This window comes from Meleagris gallopavo, chromosome 10 (assembly GCF_905368555.1).
Source record: "Meleagris gallopavo chromosome 10, MGAL_WU_HG_1.1, whole genome shotgun sequence".
In the NCBI taxonomy this organism is placed as follows: Eukaryota; Metazoa; Chordata; class Aves; order Galliformes; family Phasianidae; genus Meleagris; species Meleagris gallopavo.
The window spans coordinates 7908228-7932779 of record NC_139413.1 but is presented as its reverse complement, the minus strand read 5'-3'; the positions used below and the strand labels follow the sequence as shown (position 1 = coordinate 7932779).

The 24552-nt window shown below is 36.4% G+C and overlaps 1 protein-coding gene across 2 annotated transcripts in view; it reads right to left on the bottom strand.

The window, feature by feature from the left end:
- CFH (complement factor H) overlaps positions 1-17845 on the bottom strand; it is a 32629-nt gene extending 14784 nt beyond the window's left edge. Inside the window, exons 1-11 of one of the 2 annotated variants that reach the window (XM_010715670.4) lie at positions 17664-17845; positions 13434-13616; positions 11411-11516; positions 10125-10201; positions 8847-9041; positions 7423-7593; positions 6057-6236; positions 4323-4514; positions 2899-3078; positions 1346-1522; positions 115-294 (exon numbers count right to left, since the gene is read on the bottom strand). In XM_010715670.4, coding sequence (XP_010713972.2) covers positions 115-294; positions 1346-1522; positions 2899-3078; positions 4323-4514; positions 6057-6236; positions 7423-7593; positions 8847-9041; positions 10125-10201; positions 11411-11516; positions 13434-13616; positions 17664-17724 — 1702 coding nt within the window. In that variant the 5' untranslated portion in view covers positions 17725-17845. The remainder of the gene's footprint in view (positions 1-114; positions 295-1345; positions 1523-2898; positions 3079-4322; positions 4515-6056; positions 6237-7422; positions 7594-8846; positions 9042-10124; positions 10202-11410; positions 11517-13433; positions 13617-17663) is intronic. The other variant, XM_085231466.1, reaches the window with a different exon arrangement.
- Between the last annotated feature and the right edge of the window lie 6707 nt (positions 17846-24552).

Genomic DNA, 24552 nt, shown 5'->3' with positions numbered 1-24552 from the left:
AGGCAGCCACACTCTTATCATCACTTAACACTGATTAGAACAAAAGCACAGGAATGAATAAAACTTCACAGTGTGTGTATAGTTACAATGCTTAGTGAGTACAAATGTATTTACCGACACATTGCGGTGCTGGCTTCCATTCACCATTTACACCACACATGGTAGTACCAGTCGGCATGTTATCTGCAGTGTGATATTGCTCATGACACGCATACTCAAGTGTATCTCCAGGCAGGTATATTTTTCTCGTTGTACAGTCAGTCAAAACACGAGTTTGTGGTGTTTTACAGAATTCTGTAAAATGAAACAAAGTTAGTGCACCTGGCGATCCAGACATTTGCTCTTTGGAGCCACCATTTCTGTACTGCAGTGTGTGCTGGTTCTACGGAATGACTGGGGATATTTAAAACAATAGAAGTTCTGTAATGTCAGCATGTAAATGTAGAATATCATGGGTAGTGTATTCACAGAATATCTATTGTATTCATCTTCCTTTCCTTCTACTATTTCTTCTTATTTTAATGATGTAATATCAAATAATTTTACGTATTTTGCCCATAAACATTTGTGAGGGCATCAGAAAATAAATAAATAAATAAAATCCTGGGTAAACGTAGTCTGAAACTAAAGTATAAGACAAAATATTAGCTAAAGTTGGTCAAAATGGCAAGCCTTGGCATTGTGACCCTGGAAGATCAATTATCTTCTTTTTTATCCTATACTCCTGTTCAGGAAAGGATAGGAATTCTCAGAGAAAGTCAACAAGAATGTGAAAGTATTTTCATGAGAAAGCACTCCGGTCTTTTTTAAAAATGTAGTTTCTAGCCCCAGGGTAGAAAGTACAGCCTAATCTTTTTTTATGCACAATGATAATCTCTCTTCAAATAATGAAACCTGTTTCTCACTAGTCTGCTCACTTTTAAAAGAAGATCATGAAGGCATGATCCCTTGGCTCATAGGCATTTCTTCACAAATTGTCCCTGACAATTGTCACAAATTGTTCCTGACAACAAGATGGAAGAACTGGGATTAAGTTTGTGTGCATGCACCTTGTATCAATTAAAATCACTGGAAAGGTCAATGACAACATACTTCATACCACTGAGGGTCCAAAAAGGTAGCTCACCTAGAAGACAGGAAATACTTTTTCCTGCTTACTCACTTTTGCTTTCCCTCTTTATTTCTTGGAGCCTCAGAAAATTTCCTCTCTGGAGGCTCAGTCCTCTTTTTGACTCTCCTTCCATTCAGTAAGAAAACTATACCAGTACAGATGAAGAAAATCAGAGTACGTAGGAAATCTCATTTTTACCAGTGGCAGCAGCAAGGAACTCTGCATGCTACTCACGGATGCACTTGGGAGGTGGAGACCAGCCAGCCACTTGACATTGTATCTCTCCTATTTCTTGTCTTTCTGGAGTTACAAAGTCATTGTAACACCTATAGGTGACTGTTTCCCCTATATCAAATGTTGCCTTATTCTTCAAGAAATAGCCGTTTGTCAGATCAACGTACTGGCATGTTTCTGAAAGAGAAAAACAGAATTCCTTCTCATTGCTAAATGACATACATGTAATATCTAGAATAAGGAGGACAAATGAAGACAGCAGTAGGATTTAGAACATTTTTAAGAGCACGATTATTTCTGCCTCTCCATTAAGGTCCCTTTCCTGGGATCCAACCAAAGCCTGAAAAGTCAGAATTCAGTGTTACCAACTGGCGCAAGGCTGGGCAGGAATTTCATTTGTAACTGTTCTTCAAGATTCCAAGACTATATGGCCGCACTTGGTTTTCAGCAGAAACAAAATTCTTGTTAGGCGTGCATTGTGCATGCATCAGGAGGACTTTATGACTCTATTGCAAGTGGGACACTCCAGAGATCATCATCATATGCAGCTAAGATCTTAGTTCTATTAAAGAGAAATCCCTCAGAGTGCACGTACTGCAGGACTAAGCAAATTCATAACAAAGGATCCCATCTTGCACAGTAAACCACCAGTGCAGATGGACTCACTGTCGTGCCTGATTTCACATCACTTGGAAAACCTTGTTTGAGCCAGTCTAACTGGGTGGAAATCCATCCTCTTGTTTAGAAGTTATGGCCTTGTATCTGGGAGAAAACTTCTGTAGCATACTGAATTGTGCACTAATAAATCATTCTGCAAAGAGTTCCTTCATTTCAAAAAATGAACACAATAAGAAATAGCAACAATGGCACATTAGATTCAAATAAATAAAGATAAAGATAAGACATACAAAGCCTTTGAAAAATGCTACAAGATGAATTTGAATGTTGGTAGCAGAGTTAATGATACTTCAGTGCAACCATTTCAAAAGTTTAAGGTTCACTGATAATTTGTTGATGTTTATTGCAGTAATGTCCACTACTGGCTAACAATAGAAATCACAGTTTTATTTTGCTTCCTCACTGCTATGCCAAAATATTAGCGAGTGGCTGTTGAGAACATTCTATCACAGGTGTCTCTTTCATGCTGGAGTTGTTTTCTAAAAAAATGCTCTGACAGTCTGAGAGATGGGAAGTAGGTTATTTCTTTCGTGTGCATAAAATCATTATCTAAGGAATTTATAATTCTGGTGAGACATTCCAGCAATTTCAGGCTTGGCGCAAGTCAGATTCAAAAGCTGGAAACAGTTCTAGGAGAGGTAACTTTCCCATTCCTCCCTCCTTCCAGTATGATGTCAACTGGATAGCAAGCAGGAGAAGCAGGCATCAAGTAGCATAACTAGAGACTGAAAAGAGACAAGAAATTACAGATAGGCTGTACAAAGGCACCTAGACTTAGAGTTGCTCTAATTAGTGGTGAGTGATTAACATGGGTGATATAATCATAGATTTATTGGTTTCAGTTAGAAACTGTGATAAAAAATAAGCATACTCACCTTTACGGATACATCTTGGAGTAGGTGACCAGCCATTCTTTGTGCAAGTAATTTCACCATCTTCACTGTCAGTACGATAATTTGTATTGCAGAAATATTTAGCCCTTTCACCTTCTTTGTAATATCTTCTCCAATTACTTTGCATAACACCATTTTCCAGATACCTGACATCACATATTTCTAAAGAAGAAAAGTAAGTACATTTAACCACATTAATAAAAACAGCCAAAACTGTAGTAAAATAATTCCTGGGAAGAGAGTTACCAAAAAAGCCTCCTACTACCCTTGTATCTATCCCCAAAAGACATCAGTGTTCAAACCTGAATAAAAGCATGTTTCCTTTCACCGCCCTGTAATCGCTGTATCACAAAAACAGGAGCTTCATGAAGCACTAAGAACTGGCCTAGTAAACTAAAGTCCTTACTGTAGTTAATAAACAAGGTTGGCTAACTTCACTGCCTCTAGTGTCATGTACAACAAGTCTGTTACGCTCTGCTAAGTCTCTCAAATTTTGATGCGTGTGCTGAGACACATTAGGCATTTGATCCCAGGCAATTTTACTGTCCCTGTGCAAGTATATCAGCTTCTCAAACCGGCCCTAGAGAATTTATCAACGGCTAAGCATGCTGTCCCTACAGCATCCTGTATCCCAAGAACTTAGACAGACGGAAGGAATGTTGTGGTTGTGTTATGAGAGTAACTGGTTGTTTCCACTGGGCACAACTCTGCTCATTCCCTGCATTGATTTCCTTTCCACCGAGGACAACAGGAGAAAATTCAACCTTTAGTTGATTCTTCAGGTTCTATTGGTAGGTAGGAACTGCACTGTGACTGAAGATCTGGGTTATGAGACAAGTCCTCAGCTCACTGGTTTAAATTTTTTTCCCATAGTTGAATGATTAATTCAGTGTATCTTGATCTCTTATTGCAGATATTCTTACTCTCAGCTTTCAAAAGTGTTCCACCTTCCCCAAAAGTTATCCCAAAGGACAAGGCAGTGGATTCAGATAATAACCTCTAGACAATGCACCCAAGCCACTAAAGGAAGAATATATTTACATGGAATTTATCTGTATGTGTCACTGTGTGTACAAAAGAAAGCAGATGCATGCGTGTGACCTGGACACTAGAGAGGAAAAGCATATCCTAATTCTTACTCTCCTTAATTTTTCTAAATCTCAGGGATAGCTGTAGGTGTAAAGAATGACCCAAATCCAAATGTTTAATTTCAAACTTATTCACTTTGTAGTGTCAATTTATCAGGTGATTGTTTAAGCCAAGAAGATGGGAAAACAGTCTGCAGCTCCAGGGGTCAGCTAAAGCAGTTAAAATTTAATAAGCTGCTAAGCTGTACAGTGCAATTTCTCCTGCACAGACCATTAATAACCAAAACAGAATTAAGCATATTTTATAAATGTACTTACTGAGACACTGTGGCTCTGGCTTCCAGCCCCCTGGAGAACAGACTATCTGAATCCAGTATTGTTCAGTTGGGGTTAAGTAGCCTTGACGACAGCCGTAGTAAATAGTCTGCCCAATCCTCATTGGAAAGTAGTTCTGTTGCCAATTTCTACTCAACATGATATTATCTACAGCTGGGTAGTCACATGGTTTCTCTTTAAAAAGAATTTAATAGCAATAATATCAACATATGCACAACAAAAAGCACGGCATACAAAGTTCTAAATATTAGTCCAGATATGATTTCATGGAGTGCTTTCTGTAACTAACAGAACAGGGACAACACACGCTGGTAGATTCCGTGGAGTATGGGAACAACTGCACAGTGCTTTTGAATTCTTCCTCAGTGTCTATAGCTATACTGGTTGCCTGTTTACATTGCAACCAACAGAAACCCTGTATCTTCTCAGTGGATTCCATACACTGATTCTTGAAACTAAACATAAGTATTTCTTCTATGCTAAGATGACAGTTACTTCAGAGGGCTCCAACTAAATTTACCATATTGACAGAGATGTAAGCCAGTTAGCTCAGATATAGACACTGAACTACAGACTCTAAAAATTGCAGTGGCACCCGTTACCACTTACGTTTGTCACTTCTAGGATCTTACATCAAATGTTCTTATTAGCTACTCTTTTTTTTTTTTCTTTTTTTTTCTTTTTTTTCATTTAAAAACCATTGTGATTTTTATTTTGCTTTCTCAGTTCCTCAAAAGAGATTTTCAGGGGCAAGTTGAGATAAAATGGGAAGGTTCCTATCACCTTTCACCCAGAGTTTAACTAGGGTGTCCCATTTGACCACAGCAGATAGTTTCTCCTGAAATGCCCTGACCTAAAGCACAAATGGTGGAGGAAGAGGGGTCATCCTCTGAATAGACCACTCGACAATGAATGAGGTGGTCTGAGGAAAATAACTCAGTTTCAGAACACACAAATAGAGAAATGATTATTCTCTATAAGAACAATGTACTTTTCCTTGAATAGATCATATTTTCTTATCCAAAGGTTCATATACATGACTGACTTCATCTGACTTCTCTCATCTCCTTCTGTTTTCTACGCTTTTTTAAAAAAATATTTTTAATGACAAAAGATCAAAGATTAACAAATTACGAAATTAATTGCTGAGTTTTGTTTTTATACTGCACATATTGGGCAAAAATATAATTGTAGTTATGAAAAATTGAAGCAAAAAACCCAACCTCATAATCAATTGAGAATATTTTGTTTTGCTGTTTGACAGATTATAATGAAGTTCTTTACATACTAACACACAACTGTAAGTAAATAACTAAAGCTACGGTAACCACGGTTAAACATACCTTGCAATCTGTGCTTTGGTTTAGATACTTAAACACTCATTGTATCTTGTTAACTTGGCTGACCCGCTAATCTGCAGGTGTACCACAGATCTTCCTGTTTGGGAGCCCGCTATTGCAAATTAACACAGTTTCACAGATACAGTGACAGATAATAGCCATGTTCATAAACACAGTGTGAATTTAGATTATACCAATATTTTTTAGTGTTATTTTTCCACATCATCACAGTAAGCTTCATAACACTAAGAAACACAATGAGTAAGCATTTTTATTTCCTATGTTTCTTAAGATTTTTCTCGAGGTCTTTTTTCACTGAGATATTTCCAAAATAACAATTATGCGTGCTGTGTCTTCGTTCATGAGAGCTACTTACCAATACAACCTGGAGCAGGCACCCAGCCATTGCTGGTGCATTTTGCTACGTTTTTGGCAGTCAGTGTGCTAAAACGATATCCAGAATCACAGTCTATCGTGATTGTAGCTCCTTCTATGTACCTGTCTTTTTGAGGTCTAAAGTTTCCATTGCGAAATGTTGGAGGAAAGCATACAACTTCTACACGGAAAGAGAAAAATAGGTGGGAATTGAAAAAATGCTTTTATATAGTTCTTATCTACATAGTACATTGACTAAAACTGCATACATTAACAGTCAAATACAGATTTCTTGGGGCAAAGATAAGGTTAGCATGTTGCTAAACCATAGGAAATGAATATTAATTAGTATAATTACAAATCTTGAAACAGAAATTTCAAGAACCAAATGAGCAATAAGGCTGACTACTTTTTACTTCTACAGAGGTCTTTCTGGAAGAGGTCCCAGGAAGGTGGGCAGTACATAACATCCTATAACACTGCCCTGCTGCCAATGTATTTTTTCAGTTTAAGGCATCCTTTGTCAACTTCTTGAACATGATTCAAGGCACTAAAGATTTTCCCCAGTTTTACATCAAATTAATTCAACTAGGACATGGTGTACAATTTCGTGGAAATTAGAGTTCTAATTGAATTCTTTAAGTGCTGTAGCCAAATGATACAAAAACTGACTTTCACTAGCTATGCTAATGTTAAACCCAGTAAACTTGGACTTCACTGAAGATGTCTTGATGTGAAGAAAGGAGGACTTCTGTAACTGTTATTACTACTCTGAGAAGCTGATTTTGAATTTTTCCACGCCGCTAAAAATTTTGGATTCTTCCTTTAGTTTTACTTTTTCCAATATTAACATTTTTTCCCCATCCTGCTTGCTTAAATAATCTTTTTAGTGTCTGATTTTTTCCATTCCTTTGCTAAAACATTTTTGCTGTATCTTGTAGGAGGCAGTGAGATTCAGTATTATCCTTTCTATTTGTTCAAGTTAGGAATTCTTTCTAACTCAATAGAACATTTGCTATGTTTTCTCCACTAGTCCAGATTTTCAGAATAAAAAGGAACACGGTACCTTTCTGTAACTGCTAATGCTCCAGTATTTCAGCATCAATCTATTTATACGGTATACAAGAAATTCTATTTTCCTAGTCCCATGCTCCTACGCTTGAGTAATGAAAGGCTGAATTAACTATTTTTGCCATGCCTCTTCATGAAAAACAAATATTAGGTTCTTTGGCTGTTTTAACTCTTAGTCCTGCCAGATCTTCATGGCATATTAGTCAGATGTGGATGAAATTATTATTTTTTATGAACAAACTAACATTTGGCAGTCTCAGAAATTACTCCCAAAACAACTTAAGGAAAAGGCTGACCGGTGCAATAGGGGGTTGGATACCATCCAGATTCAGTACATTGTACATTTGCTCGTTCTCCATACGTGTATCCTTTGTTACAGACATAATGCAGTTGCTCAGACTCCTTGTAAGTCTTCTGCGAGGAGCGTACATTTCCATTTGGAATTGATGGCACACTACAAATAATATCTGAAGTTGAAAAAAACAAAATCCATAAATTCATATAATTTTATACGTTCTTATTTGCTGAGAATAAATCCCTATTGGAATAAAAATCAGTGGGATTTTTTTTTCCTTTTGAATTTATAGAAATTATATCAATAAAAACATTTGCACTCAGAAACTGTGTGAAACTTAACTGAGAACTCTTCAGTGACACGATTGTGGGTGCCAAGTATGCTGTAGCACAGCGGCAGTAACAAACTGATTCATAAGACAGCTTTTAGGGCTATGATTCATTTTTTAATTGCTTTTAGAATTGTTTACAAGATAAGGGATGTTCTAAACTAAGCAACTAGGCTAGCTGAAATTAAAGATTTTTTCATTTTTCTCATCATTTCCTTGTAATTTCCAGCAAATCTAAAGCTCTCTCATATTCAGCAGATAATCAATAAAATTATAGCACTGCCAGAAAAAAAAAAAAAAAAAAAACATTAAATGTTCTTTAAACTGACACTAGGATACCTAGCTATCTATAGAAAAAAATCAGCATTCTCAGTTTCTTGCCAAACTCAGAGTATCACCAAGATTTTGCACTTTCTAAAATCTGAATTCATAAAGCCAGCTAATATATAAGATTTTGTTTCCTAGGTCACAGAGCAAGACACCAGAGGGTTATCTTAGATTTTTTTGCTGTATTTATTTTATAATTAGAATGAAATAAATCTCAGCGGAATTGTCTTTGTTTAATAAAAATCACTATATTCTACAAATAGTGCTAGCACGTGTGATTAAGTTCACTTTACTCTACTCAGCGCTAGTGAAACTGCACGTAGAGTATTCTGTCCAGGTCTAACCTCCCCAGTAGAAGAAAGTCATAGACATTCTGGAGCTGGTCCAGTGATAGGGTCAAGAAGATAACGAATCTGCTTAAATCAACACTGAAGTGACTGAATCTTTTATAGATTATTATATATTTATGTAATTTATATATATATAAATTTTATATTATCTATTTTATACTGAAGTTAGTTTCAAAGAAATTGAGTGCGGCCTGGAAAACCACAGTTTGCAGTGAAAATGTGGAACAGGTGGTCCACTACAACTATACTGATACATACAATGCTCTCTGATTTTACTTTCTTATTGTATTTCTGCAAATATACAATAGAGACTGTTTATAGGCAACCTACGCTTAATTGCTGTGGAATAAAATTAAAGCTTTGTAACCAGTTTCTAGAAGTCTATGAGAATAAATTTTCTTATGGATAATTGTGTTTTACCTTGGCACTGAGGTACATCACTATCCCATCTTCCATTAGAAGAGCAATGTATTGCTTTAGATCCAACAAGCCTGTAATGTTCATTACATTCAAACTCTATGACCTGGCCAAAGGAATACTCTCGGTTTAGCTCAAATGCACCACTTACAACTATTCTTCCATTTTCTGGTGCTTTTACAGGTAAACACTTTGCAACTGGAAAACAAAACAAAGCAAATAAACCAAAGGGAAAAACAATCATTTTGAGGCCTACTCACTAAAATAAATTGACACACAGAACAAGTTAAAATATAGATAAATCACTGTGATTATCTTAAGCATTTTTAACAAGTGTACAGATTTGTAATGTATTCTAATACTATTTGCTGGCTTTCAACCGAGTAAAAACTCCTCAGTCACAAACGAAGAAGTTTATGAGGACTTAGGAATTGCAGTACGTTGGCAAGATGTGACGAAAAATATTGGAGCCATTGCTCTGAATTAAGCAGAGAACTAGCTGTATGCCTAAATTTAAGGACACTCAAATTCCAGTAAATTCAATATAGAATACCCGAGACCAGCTGTTAGGAAACATCAAAACTCACATATCTAATACTACAGATTTCTTTTAAAAAGTTATAAGTTATCTCTGGGGAGAAAGGATGATTACTTCCATAATCACACAGGTTTGAAACTGGTGAAAAGGTTTCCAAATTCAGTAACTAAGTAGTATCTAAGCCATCCAGTCTATTCAGGTCTGAAGACTGGGTCTTTTATTCTCTTTATTTCTTACTAATGTCAAACTTCTAACAAAATCTTAACGGACAGAATATTCCTAAGGATGGAGGACAAAATAAGCTACAAATACACATATAAATATACATGTAAAATGTCTTATCCCAGCTGACTTTTATGAATATGTTTTGCAGATACTTACTCTATATATAGAGTCTGTACATGAGGTAGAGATTTAAGCTGTCTGGGAGTGACAAGACTCAATTTTGTGAGTGATTTTTGGTAAAAGTTTGAATAATTATTGGATTAAAAATCTGAGTGGATATTGTATGAGTTTCATTCTGCATAACTTGAGTTTAGACATATGTACATCTATGCAAATTAATATTAGGAGTTTAATTAGTGAATGTTCTTGAATAGTTATTTACAACATAAGCGATCACAGTAGTCGCAATAGACAATAGAAGTGCCACAGAGAGTAGTGAAATCATAGACAAGTTCTAGATAGAATCAAACAGATAAAAAGTCAGTTTCATAAGGAATGAAATGTCAATTTCTATTTACCTTCACAGTGGGGGATGTCATTGCTCCATCCCTCTGCGAGACACTCACGGTAATTTTTTTGGCTAAGCATTCGGTATCTTACAAATAAATAAATAAATAAATAAATAAAAAAAATTACAGTCTTAGCAGTGCTGCTGCTTTGGAAACAAGGGAAGCAGATTTCAGATATTCTAGTATAGAATAACCAAAACATGATTAAAAAAAAAATCCACAGTTTTCCTGCTCATCTTCCCTATTTTTATTTCTTTTACTCGCATACGGTAAAAATACAAAAAAAATAATTCATAAAGTAGCGTTCTAATCGGTAAAACATTAACTTCATTACAGAGACATCAAGCTTTGTTTACATAACAAGTAACCTAAGGGTGATTTACACAGTCATTAGCAAGGAGATTAAATCTCTTGTTGCCTGTGTTCCAGTATGACTGAAAACCATGGGACAGCATCAAAATCAGACATAACCCAAGCCATATGCACCCCATGCTTCACTGAATTAGTATTATCTTAGGCTCGAGGGCATTGTAGACACAATGACACTGCTTCTGCTTAGTCTGGAATGTATTCAGAAGATTATAGTTAGTCTAAAATGACAATGAAGAACTGTCTGTACATAGGAGATTAAGGAGAATATTGATTTCCTAACTCATATATGTACATCTTCCAGCAACGCAAAGTCTGCAAAATCATGGCTAAAACACTGTACTATGGTTATAGCTGATTTGCATGTCATGAGGAAATAATCCAATTATCAGCATACTTACCTAAACACAACACTATACTTTTGCCTTGCTGCAGCTTTCATTGAAGATGAACAGAGAGATAAGAGAATTTCTTCCGAGCAGTAAGTGAAGAGATGTTACTCAATCTACCAGAAATATCTTCCTTCAATAACTCCCTCCTTTCATAACTCACAGAAATGATTTAAGGAGGTTTGAAGTTTGTTGTATTTTAGAATAGAAATAGCTTGTCAACTCATGAGCCAGCTTTGAGGCAGACAATTTGTTTTGTTTTCTACTCAGGCAGCCATAATTGAGCCACAGCCTTATCTGAGACTTGGGATGACATCTTCATTTGTGTGAAGTACAGTTGTTCCAATACTAAACTTCCGACCAGACATAGGAAAAAGTTATGTTTAGTATTGTAATTACAGTATTTTCAGTTAAACAACAATCTGGTATTCTTAAATATGAGCAAGTTGACAGCTGCTTTACAGACAACAAATTTATAACCAGTACTTCTCTTAACATTAAAACCTTAACTCCTAATATTGAGTTAAATAATATTACCCATCATTACATCTGTATTCAACTCTGGCACCAAAGACAAACTCTTTTCCAGCAGTAAGCTGAAAGGAACCAAACTCAGTATCTCCAGGATGTCCACAGGGCTTACCTGATAAGAAGAAAGAAATAGTAAAAAAGCAAGTACTTAACCACACACAGAGGACTGAAAGTGTGAAAGGTAGCACTTTTAATTAGTAGAGTGTGTTTTCAACAACTATTCAATCCAAAATGTTCAGCATCACCTTGATTAACCTTCTTTTCAGTCATTGCTTTCAATAAGAACATAGTAGAAAGAGTTTTTTTTTTTCTTCTTTTAATCTAAGTAACAAATTAGGAGCCTTTGCTCCTTTAAAAAAGACTAATCTCATTTTAAGCTTTATGACACATTTTAAAGACAGAACGTAACATCAGTTTTTCACATAACTTCTGACACAGACCGTTTCAAATCTCCCACTGCAGAAGCCGTCCATGACTGGCATTTAAATATCCTCAGTCTGATGGGAATTGTACTGAAAAAAGAGTGATTATCTGAAGCTACAGGAGTAATGTGGCTCAAGTTCCCCCTAGGACTGCTCTTATGGTCTGGCCTCAATTGGATCCCAAAACAGAATTGCAAAAATGAGCACGTGGTCTCTGTCATAGATGACTTGAATACAGAACTTGAAAGTATATGTGTAAGTTTACAAATAACACTAAACTGGGAGGAGCTGTTGACCCCTTTGAGGAAAGAGAGGCCTTGAAGAAAGATCTTTGTCAACTGAAGGGTTGAGCAGTCATCAACCCTGTGAAATTTAACAAGAGCAAGTGCTGGCCAGGGCAATGAACGTGGCACCAAACTGCCAGAGTTCAAGGAGCTCTGAACACCTCTCTCAGACATAGGGTTTAGATTTTGTGTGGTCCTGCATGGAGCCAGAGGTTGGATTCTGATTCTTGTGGGTCCTTCCATGTCAGACTATCAATGATCCTATAATTCTCACTCATCTCCCTTAGATATTATAATAAGGACTGCAAAATAGATTGCATGGCTAAATTTTACTAGGCATCATGAGAAGAAGTCTTTCCTGGTCTCTATCAAACAAGGCATTCTCATTTCTTGCCACACATCAACATCCTTGTTATTTTTATTTTTTTTTAATCCAAATAAGAGATGTTTGAGTAGGCCCTAAATTTCTTTCAGTGTGATTCAAAGAAAATAGATCTCTCCATCGTAAATTTTGCTATCTAGTGTGGTCCCTAATGAAAAGTGAATATGAACACATTATCTATACCAAATCATCCTCTTTTTCCTTCCATCTGTACCTTACCAGTTTCAGCATCAGTTCACAGGGTGGCAGTATTCTCTAAAATATGTAACTAAAAAGACTATGCTAATGTTAGTATAATTGGAAAGATTTCTGTGTACCAAGTATTTATGCAAATGCATTTAGAAGTAAGAAAGTAACAACAACAACAACAAAATTTAAAATATAAAAGAAACTACCAACAAGTCTATTAATTAATTTTTACTTACAATTTCTATTGATCTCTGAAACTTAATTTTGTATAACTAAGCCAAGTAGCTGTATTGAGATAGACAAATTTTCTATGAAAGATACAGGAGAAAAAAGCTCAAATGCCTAATATTTATTTGTGTTTAGTACTCATTCATTATAGAAAGTATCTTCTGACTAACAATAGTTAATTTCCACTTCTTCAGTGAATTGAGTATGAAAGTGAGAGACACTTCTAACCTCTTAACATGGTACAACAGAAATAATAAGCAGCAGCTTTTATCCTCATCTGAGTTTTCCTTTATAGTTTAAAAGAAAAGGCATGGGAAAATAAATTCTATAATTTTTTAATGCCAAAAAAGTCCAATCAACTTCCAAGAAGCTGTATCTTTTAGAACTAGTTGAATAAATTAAAGAGAAAAAAATAATTTCTTTGACTTGCCTTCAGAAGATAGGTTAGTGCTTTATTTTGCTTAGACTTTAAGTTTCATCAACATTGGACTTGTAAAATTTGGAAGCAATCTCCCAGTACTTACTCCTGCATTCCGTGTTGCCTTGTTGCTTCCACTCTCCATCAACACACTTGACCACAATTCGTCCTATTTTCATATATCCAGGCCGACATTTGTACGTTACTAGAGTATCATGTGGATAGGGAGGGTTGTCCCATGTTTCAGTAGGTATTTCTTTAACTCTCCTTGGAGGAGGTTGTTCACAAGCTAGAAATTATAAGTAAAAATATTGGTGATTAAGGCACATGTAAATCTCCAAAATAGTTTTACAGTAGAAAATGTAGCAAGAAATCCTGGATATATTTGTGATCAAATGCACATATCTTTTCTACTTCTTTATAAAATGGGAATTACTAAGAATCCATATTTTGTACAGGTATGAACAGATATTTCGTAGGACAAGAGGGAAAAACAGTCAAGCCAACGGAAAACACAAACACACACAGGGCAGCCATCATTCAAAATAAATTTCAGTTACGAAGACTGCAACCAGAGATTAGAGCCTCAGTTCAAACCAAAAACATCTGTTACCTGTGCATCTGCAGAAGCTCCTCCATGCCAGTCCTTCTGCTGTCAGTACCCTTTTCCAGCTATTTTATTCTGCAGCCACCACCATCCTTACTGACAGTAAGCTCATGCTCCACTTGGTCAATATCTGTCAGACTTCCATTTTACATCCCCTAGATTTTCTGTTTGGCTAAAGTTATGATTTTCTAAAACCTTCCATAAGGTTCTTATGACATGCTACTTGTTACATGGTGTAATTAATTCTGAGTATTCACTTTAATCTTCGTAAGCTTTAAAGTATTTTGATTCAGTTTGGGCTGTGGAGTAGGATATATCTGATGTTTTTCATTAACTCAATATTATGCAGTCTTCTCCAAAAGCTCCTTATGAGGCTTTCTTTGGTGTCTGTGAAATGTACAGCCCATATGAATTTTTAAAAATGGACCTGAATGAATTTTATTAAGAGCATTTTCAACGATTTAAGAATTAAAAAAGTGACACTGAAGGGGGAAATTAAAAAAAAAAGGGAAACTGTTATGAAACATAACAACCTTGTGTCAAGAATGTTAAAAAATATTTTTTTGTGTGCGTGTTTGTAATCATTAACCTAATTTCAGTGACCTAGTTTCAATCTCTCTGCCTATATGACTAAAATGTACTTTAAAGACTGAAGTTTTACCTACAGTAAGAGACTCTGAACAGTGTAGCTGATTAGTTACAAATTTGTCTATTTTACATCTGAACATCAGAAGTGAGAACTGATGAAAAATGATTTCTGAGAAATTAAATCTTAGAAAAAAAATGGGAGATGTCTGCTAGAAACGAAAGTTTCTTGATGAATGAGATTCATTGCTAAGTACCAAGCTGGAACCAAAACCTAAACTGGTTTAGTTCTAGGGCCCCTGGTCTGAGAAAGCTGATGGTCTAAGCGCTGCCTGAAAGTGAGACTACAGGAAAAATATTTACGAACTTTTTCTATGCAAGGGGATAGAAGGGCCATCACAGTCAGGGATTAAGTAGTGTGATTTCTAATACAAAGTGAGCAGAAAAAATCCTAATTCTTCCATATCAAAGTGTAAAAATTTTAAAAAGTGTAATTCTGTAGCTATGGCATTTCGAAAGTATAAAGAAAAAGAATGCTCACTGTGTGATCTAATAACTTTCTTTTGACTGGCATAAGTAGGTGGGAGAGGTAGGCGAGCTTTGAGGACACCGCTGAGGTGATAAAGGAAGTGTCAGACTTCCCACAGGTTCATCATCTTCCCAACTATTTCAGTTACTCTAAAAACGATGATGTTCCTCCCAACGAATCACTCTGAGAAGATAGCTCTGTCCACTAGAGGGTACTCTACTAACAAAAAAAGTGGTAGGGACTTCCACTTTCATTTGCAAATACATTCACATTTTAATACCTTTTTTTCCCCCTCAAAAAAATCTAGGAGTAAGTTAAATGAAGAGTACTCTCTAGGTGGCTCTATCTTGCAAATGTGTTAAAAGTGGTTATTTTGCCCAAGAAAGACTATCTGCAGAGGTAGAACAAGGGATTTTTCTTTTTTTTTTTTTTTTTTACCAAAACAAAACAAAACTTTTTTTTCAGGTTTTATACCTCATCATTTGACCTATTAGCCTATTTTTGATTTCTTACCTACAATAAATGGTATGTAAGAATTTGGTCTATGAATCAACATTTTGAATGTACCTCCATTGTACATTTGAGTACTTGCTTTAAAAAAAAAAAACCAAACACACACAAACAAAATCCTTACAGTTTATCATGACATAGAATGCCGTGGCATAATGACATAATTGAATTTGAAGATGCTATGATTTCTCCAAACTGAGGAAAAGTTTTCATACGACAGCAAGTCAGTCAGGCTGAAGTTGAAGATAGTATGGGGCAATGTTGGATGTCCAGACTGAACTGACTTCTGCAAGGTCAGAACTCTGCAACAGTGCACATCTTGCACATCCATAGGCTAGCAATGGGCTATTCAGCAGACAGAGAGCTTCTCTGCTGTATTCTCCTCTTATTTCTATTTTCACTGTCTGTTGTGTAGAGTGAGGACTCTACACCCCCTTGTTTATGTTAAAAAAAAAAAAAAAAAAGACAAAAAGGGTCTCCTGGCAGTCTCTTAACCACTACATTATGTTTCTCTCTGGATTTCATTTCAACTCTTTGTTCTTCACTACACTGTACTGATATCAGCCTATGTGACGGCAAGTGTTACTGCCAAGTGCTGTGGTATACATATGTATTTCTGACTACAGTTAATTAATACTCTTTTTTAATGTGGTTTCTTAATAGTTTGAGAAAAAGAAATCAGCTGGCAAGATGTACTTCAAAATTATATCAATTACATCATGCACTTTGATCTGTGTACTCAACAAAATTGGGATTTATTTACTTTTACATTAGCACGTACAGCTTAAATGCATTTCTTCAAACATTTCAGTGGGAAAACCAGAACAGCTGTAATTAATTTATTAAATACATGTGGCTTGATCTTGATTAGAAATAGCTCAAATCACTTTCCCACCATTACTATGCTGGTAGCAACTTCCAGAATGCCAAGCACAAACTGCAAATTCAGGTAGAAGTACTCAAGCAACAACCTAGTTCTCAAACAACTCACAGACTTCCAGTATAAAGACTGAAATAAGAAAGCTGCATGACACATGGTAACAGGTGCCCCAAAACAAATCAAATATTGCTAAACTGCTGCCATTCCTTTGCAAACTCTTTGAGCTAAAGAAAACACTGTGAAAAGGAAGTGCAAATTCAGGCAAACTCCCTTTACAAGTTCCAGGATCTTTCTAGACTAATTTGCAAATGAAATAGGTTTTTGTAGTTGCTTTAGAGCAGTATTTATATACTGTAAGTCCATATTAAAAATATGCTAAATTTCAGTAACATCCTGATTTTTTTTTCAGTTTTCAAAGTAAAATGCATCATATTGTTTTGATTAATAAAGTCTTCGTAATCTGCACCCAAAATTAACAACAACCTGAACTGAACTAAGACATACTAGCTCAAAACCACACAGTGCCTTTTCCCCAGTCTTTGTATGAGAAAACAAACAGACAAAGCAAAACAAATTACTAAATGGAGATTAAGCAATATAAATACAATATCAAGGAAAATAAATTCAACAGCAAAGCAGAAAATATTAATGCAGCCTTCTGGAAAGATACCCAGTCTACAAGCTACCTCTTTAAACAAGTCCCAAAGAAATCTGCATACATTTGTATTATTCAATGGATGAAAAATACCATAGACCAAACCTGTCATTTAACAGATATTTTGTAAGATTTCCAGTCAATCTAGTAACAACTTCTTTTTCTCAGATTATCACACAGACTGTTTCAGACAGACAGAAATACGTATTTATTGAATATCATCTATTTTAACCTACCAACTTTTTACAAGTTTTCCATTTTAGAATAATTAACAAATAGAGCAAACAAATAATTCATCTAGCTGTAGTTTATAGGGGTAATAAACATTTAAAAAGATGCGCAACAGTTTAGTAATAGCAGTAGTTATCTGACAAACAGATGAAATAATACCCATGACAAAATACTAAATACTGAAGGTACTAAATACTACCAGAAGAAATCTCAATTATTGTTGTCAGAAGTTCATTAAAATAGGCTTCAATACAAGCAATTTATTTACAAATTGATTTAATAACTATCTTTCCATACACTTTGTTGTCTTTTTTTTTTTTTCCCCAGATTAAAGCTTACCTCTCTGTGCAGTACAATACATCCAACATAGCAGGAGAGTTGCATAGCCCAGGAAAGGCATATTAGTGGTTCAGGAACTCAGAAGTAAGTGCATTTAGTACTGTAGCCAATTTTTTTTAATTATTACTTCTTGTTATATGCACTCCTTATTTACTCACTGACTGCCTCCAGGGACTGACCTTGCCCCATTTATACTGAGTGATTTCAGCAGTCACTTCCCCTAATCCTCTTGCAACACACACTTGCTGCTTTTTTTTCCTCCTCTCCAAACTTTACTAAATAAATGAATAAATGTCTAACAATTTGGGTTGACCTAGTTCCTCCCTGCAGTCTGCTTATTCTTGCATCATAACTTTTAAAAAAAATAAATTAATTAATCCCTTCCAAGCTCAGATAAACTTTCTTTTACTATCCAAAAATTGTACAAATATATACACATTTTTATTGCCTGTGTTTTATACGTTTTATCAAAAAAATCAAATTCACACTAAATGCAGATGCTGGGTCTGGTCTTGTTCAATATCTTGAACATAATGTCCACCCTGATTAAGTATGCTAATGATACACAGCTGGGAGGAGTGGTTGACACAGCTGAAGGCTGTGCTGCCACTCAGCAAGACCTGGACAGACTGGTCAATTGGGCAACAATAAATCAGATGAGGTTTAACAAAAATCAAGTGTAAAGTCTTGCAGCTGGGAAGGAATAACCATGAGTATCAGTACAGGTTGTGACATGACCTGCTGGAAAGGATCTTTGTGGCAAAGGTCTGGGGGAATGACAGGTTGGTGATGAGCCAGCAGTGTGCCCTGGTGGACAAGAAGGCCAATGGGATCTTGGGGTGCATTAAAAGGAGCATGGCCAGCAGGTTGAAGGAAGTGATCCTCCCTCTCTAGCCTGCCCTGGTCTGGTCTGGCCTCACCTGGAGTATTGTATCCAGTTACAGTATCTGGCACAAGGAAGACAAGGATCTCCTGGAGATTGTCCAGCGGAGGGCCACAAAGATGACATGGCCAATCTCTTTTCTGCAGTCTGTGGGGACAGGACAAGGGGAAACAGCCATAAACTGGAGCATAGGAAGTTCTGCATCAATATGCAAAGGAATTTCTTCACAGTAAGGGTGACGGAGCACTGGAGCAGACTGTCAGGGGAGATTGTGGATTCTCCTTCTCTAGAGATATTCAAGACCTGCCTGGACACCTACCTGTGCAGCCTGCTTGAGGGGGCCTGGATTTGATCCCTGGAGGTCTCTTCCAGCCCCTCCAATTCTGTGATCCTTTGCAAAATACAAAATGATTTACTAACCCTTTGGTTCACGCATAAAACAGCCAGCCATCCAGAGAAAAGGAAACATACTTAACTAAGTAATCCTTGGTGACATTGAAGCATTTGTTTCAGTATCACATGCAAAATTTTATGATGTAGGAGATATGAATGAATATAATAATTGTAATAAGAATAAGGAACCATCCAAAAGAATAATACAAACTGCAGAAAAAGAGGAACTATGTGGCAAACTGGACTAACAGAGGAAATCTCTGTGAATTCACATTTGCAACAGTCTTACTAATATTTTCCTTAAAATGCCTTGGCTTTAGAAGTGCTCTGCATTGAAAACATGGACAATGTAAGGGCAATTATTTGACACTTGAGAATTTGGGAAAAAGTGTAAAAGGATGAAGTGTTCTTCGGAGCTGGATATAAAACAGCTGATCTCCTATTCTGTACTGGTAGCATCTGACTCACATGCAAAATATACAGATTCGTCTTCTGTATGCTCTCAAAAGACCACATAAGAGACCCTTAAGATCCCTGGCTTGGTTAGCCTACTGATGTAGGTTAAAATTGAGTGTATTTAGAAGACAGATCTCAAATCAAACCTGAAATCCAAATCAGTGATTTCTTTTTTCTTCTCAAAATATGGTAAGAATAGATTTGTTTTTACCTAGACCATGTTTGCAGTTACTGATTCAAAGCAGTAGTCTTCATGCAAACTAGCTTCCAGCTGTCTCACCTACAAGAAATCTACCAGATATTAAAACATCTCTTTCCTTTCCTTCCCTCTTTCTCTTGTCAAATGACTCATAAGTGGAAGATGAACTCTTGCCCTGCTCCATGTCTCTGTGATGAGCACACTGAATCAATTTTGCACATATTAGCACACATTTGATCAGTCAAGATAAATTTTTATGCACCTAAGTTAAGATTTATGAAACAGTTTCTCACAGGACAGTACTGAACAAATCTTAAATTCCTGTTGTTCTGTGATACTGAAACAGGTCCTTCTGCAGACAGCACTACTCTTAACTGCACCAGAACAGTTCCATTTGTCTTCTCTGCATCGACCTTACTGCATGCATTTATGTGTTTCAGTACCAGGGAATTGTTAAGTACAAAAGCAAGTTTCCTTGTGGTGAGAAGAAATGACATCACTACAGACTGGGTGATGAGTTGATTGAAAGCAGCATTGCAGAGAGGGACTGGAATACTGGTTGATGAAAAACTAGATGCGAACCAGCAATGTGCACTTGCAGCCCAGAAAGCAAAACAGGCTACATAAAAACAAATGTGGCTAGAAGGTTGAGGAAGAAGAGAAGGCTCTGGGGAGACCTTACTGTGGCCTCTCAGTACATAAAGGGAGCTTATAAGAAAAGTGGAGAAGGACTAACTTCCAGGCTTATAGTGATAGAGCAAGAGCAATGGTTTTAAACTGAAAGAGACTATATTTAGATTGGTTACAAGGAAGACATTTTTATGATGAGACACTGGTATGGGTTGCCCAAAGAAATTGTGAATGTCCTGAAACTGGATATTGTGGATTAACTGGAAGCGTTCAAAGTCAAGCTGGAGGGGCTTCAAAGTCGAGCAACCCAACCTAGGGACAGATGTCCCTACACACTGCAGGAGTGTTGGAACTAGATGGTCATTAACAGTCTCTTCCAAAGTAAACTATTCAGTGATTCTATTCTAAGAACTTAAGACGATTTCGAGTAACAGCTGCAGTAATAACTGCTTTTCAAATGTAGCAGTGTCACTACTGTTTCCTAATTCCTTAACCTCTGTAGAAAGCTCAGAGGGCTGGAAATATGTTGAGACAAAGTACTGGGAGACACTCACATTCCAACCTAGAGACTGGTTCAAATCAATTATGTATAAAAATCTAAGGTGGAGGCACAGGTTCTATCATTTCTGCAGTTGTTATGCTGTATCTTTTGAAGTCACAAAACTTAAAGAAGGTCAAGTTTATCAAACTGCCTTTGGGTTACTAGCTAAAATATTATGGGTATAAACCACAATCAGACAAGGACACTTTGACCTAGAGCTGAACTGAACTTGGAACTGAATTGAAAATTTACCATAAATTCATCACTTGCTCTCCATGAACACTGTGAATGCTAAAATATTTAAGCTGAAAGATAAAATCAGCACATAAAAGACATGTATAAACTTACTACAAATACATTTAAACTGAAAATTTGAAGAAACACCTTAAAAGTGAGGCTCTGAAGTATTTTTCATAGAGGAATAATGTAGGCAAAAGAAATAACAACTAATCACAAAGTGGGGAACGAGACTCAATTCTTTCCAGTCTCATGCTCATGAATTTTGTGGGTTACTGACTAAACTTATCCTAACCAAGTGGAAATAAAAATCAGGAACTTATTCCTTCTTCTTTTCCTCACTCCCCTGTAGTGTATCTATTGATTTAAAAGCAATTTCTTTTAGCATATCTGACTTACAGTCACCTCTGGCCTCTAAGAAATTTGAATTAAATAAGCAAACACACTAACCAAAAAGTACCTGCAGGACCTCTACAGTACAAAGAATTCATCTCTAAAGTACACTTACCTCCTGTTGATAACAAAGGCAGAAACATCCAAGTAGTTAGGCAATCAAAGGCAGCTGAATTTTACTTCTAGAAGAACAACTATTGCCAGGAGAACTTCTATAACTGTGCCTAAATATTCTCTTGGTTATGGCTAGACAGACAAGATATTACCATGTACTCCCTGTACTAGCAAAAGGGATGTCTAGACACAGGATCATAGGAAGGTTCAGGCTGGAAAAGACCTCAAGAAGCAACTTTGTCTAAAACTCCTTCCCAGACCAAGTTACTCAAGACTATATTGATTCCTTACTCACTTCGGGGACTTAAAACTACATTTCAGCATGTTTGTACAAACCTGGTTTGTTTTGAAAGAACAGACCTGAGAAAGTCAGTCTTCCAGCAGGCAACTTGTGATGCTTAATAATAGGACCCTAGTTTTCTCACTGCTGAAACAGCACTTCTGACCGTTATAAGGTCAGCATGTTCTGACAGCATGCTTTCTGTATCACCTGGTTGTAATTATATAATTAGAGCCTGCAGCAGTCCAGAAGCAGTCATTGTTTTGCTCAAAAATCTCCACAAAAGAGCCCTCAATAGTGAAATTAATAGTGAAACTATCTTTCTTTTGTCAACAGTTGTCTCTCCCACAGTCAGACAATTTCAATTTATAATGACACTATGTGTCATGTAATATCTACAATTACAACATATTGGTATAAAAGGGAAAGCATGCCCAGTTCACTGAACTTAATTAAACCTAATCAGAGTGAAAGTTGTTTACTGATTTATTAATAGCACATAATTAGCCAGCAATAAGTGAGCTATACATTCAGGATCAGCATCAGCAGTACAACAGACAAGACACTTAACAGAAAAAATGCGAATGAACACCTGACAAATGTAGGTCTTTTCATCACTAAACCCCAAATTTATGTTCAAGCAGAGAGTTGTTGCCACCCACCTATAGAATTATATGCACAGTTCCCCTCTCACGTACCTCCTGTTGGAGATGTGGGATCTTAATGTGCACCTGTACTGCTTGCTAAAATCTGCAACTTCACATATTGTCAATTAAGTACCACACAAAGTCACATGCACACACAGGTGCACCTTAAGTCCCTGCACCTCCAACAGGAGGTATGGGAGAGGGAGGCTCTGCAGCTAACTCTTTGTGCATGTAACTGCATACATGAGTAGAATTCTTAGGGTAAGGACCTTCACCACACTTCTGCCATTTCTCTAATTCTCACAGTTGCTTTCCTAATCACCACAGATGGCAGAACACTGTGGTGTACAAGGGCTGGGGGTGGCCCTGAAGTGGATACACCTCCTTTTTGGATACAAAAACAAAGATCAGGTCATATTGAGTGCCATGTCTGAAACAGTCTTACAGGGGTCTTGCTTGCATCATGAATACAATGTATGTCTCAGGTTCATGTCTCTGAGACAGAGTCATACGCAAGGGGCTATGGAAAACATGCCCTCTACCAAAAGTTTTGTTAGGCAGTAAAAACCAAAACAGCAAAAACGAAACTTTCTCCAACTATTTGATTCTTTCAGAGGAATTATCAAATCCAAAATTTCTCCAGTTTCTCCTTCTACCCTAGCTTACAGTAACCTTAAAACTCTGTTCTCACTTTGGGCTATTTCAGTCTGTTACTGTTTCTGAATCACTATCAAACCTTCCTCTCCTTCAGAACAGTCTGTGTACTTCACAAACATTAAAAAAAAAAAAAAAAAAAAAAAAAAAAAAAAAAAAAGTGGAAAAACAGGAGGACTCCAAGATCGCTTTTTCTAGGTGTTTCTATGAGTTTAAATAAACACTTTCCTTGTAGTTTTTATGTCACACACATTGCAGCATTGTACTCTAGTATCTATATCAGACAGTAAAAAGAAGACATGGGCAAATTCTGAATACAAAACATACAATAAAAAGTAGGCTCGTTAGAGCTTTAAAGAAATGTAAGAATAGCCAGGTTTGTTTAGAAATATATATAAGCTGGAATAATCTGGAGCTTGCGCTGCTGCTTGAAGTTATGGTTAACAGCTTTTGTAAAGCTTCATGTTGTATTAGTAATATTCCACAAATGACTGTGCCTTCTTGAAGGGCAATAAGAACTATAAGCGGATATTCCCGTGTACAATGTAAGGGTTATATAAGCAATGTATATTGACTGCCTCCCTGCCATCCTCCAGGAGGATACTGTAAGATTTAGAATGAGCCAAAAATGAACTTTCTATCTAACAGCTAAGAATCCAATAAAATGTAACAAGTGTACATTTAAATAACCAAAAGAGATGAAACCAACACGCTCATGTTGACATAACTTACCATCAACTTCTTTTTGAGAAAAGGATGTGAAAGAGATCAGAGTGGCATTGCTGAGGTAGTTACTTTGCAGAAAGGAGAAGTAAGAAAATGATGATGCTTTCAAATTATAATGTATGGGAACAAAGGCTACTGTTAGGGAAATATGTGAGACAGAAGTAAATATCTGAATAGGAAAGGACAGAATTGGATAAGGAATGGTCCAGGCAGTCCTTGGAAATGAAATGGAAATAAGTAGCTGATCTTTTAACTAACAGGCATGATGTTATAGTGACAAAACTGGAGAAGGAATTCAGTGCTGCCCTTATTTGAGAGGCAATTTGCAGATAAAATGATGGGTCCAAGCAGAAATGCATACTAGATTGTATAAAAATAAATGTACAAGAATCAGGTCTAATTAGATAAAAAATTATGGTCTCGAAGAACTGTGGGCTCTATAATCGCTACACTGCTCAACAACATGTTCTTTGCTTTTCACTAACCACAAGAAGAACAAGTATTGGGTAAAGGGAAAATACAAGGCTTCAAACAACATTTAAAGGTCATTTTGTCCTCTTGCTACTCTATAAGAACCTGCTTAGACATTCTGCCCTGAACGATATCCATCATTATTAGTATACTGTGGTGATATATACGCTTTTTAGACATTTTTGTAAAAATCACAGTCAACAAGCTTAAGTCAGGCCAGAGAAGACAACCTTTCTCTTGCAATGTGGTAACGCCAAGCTCCGTA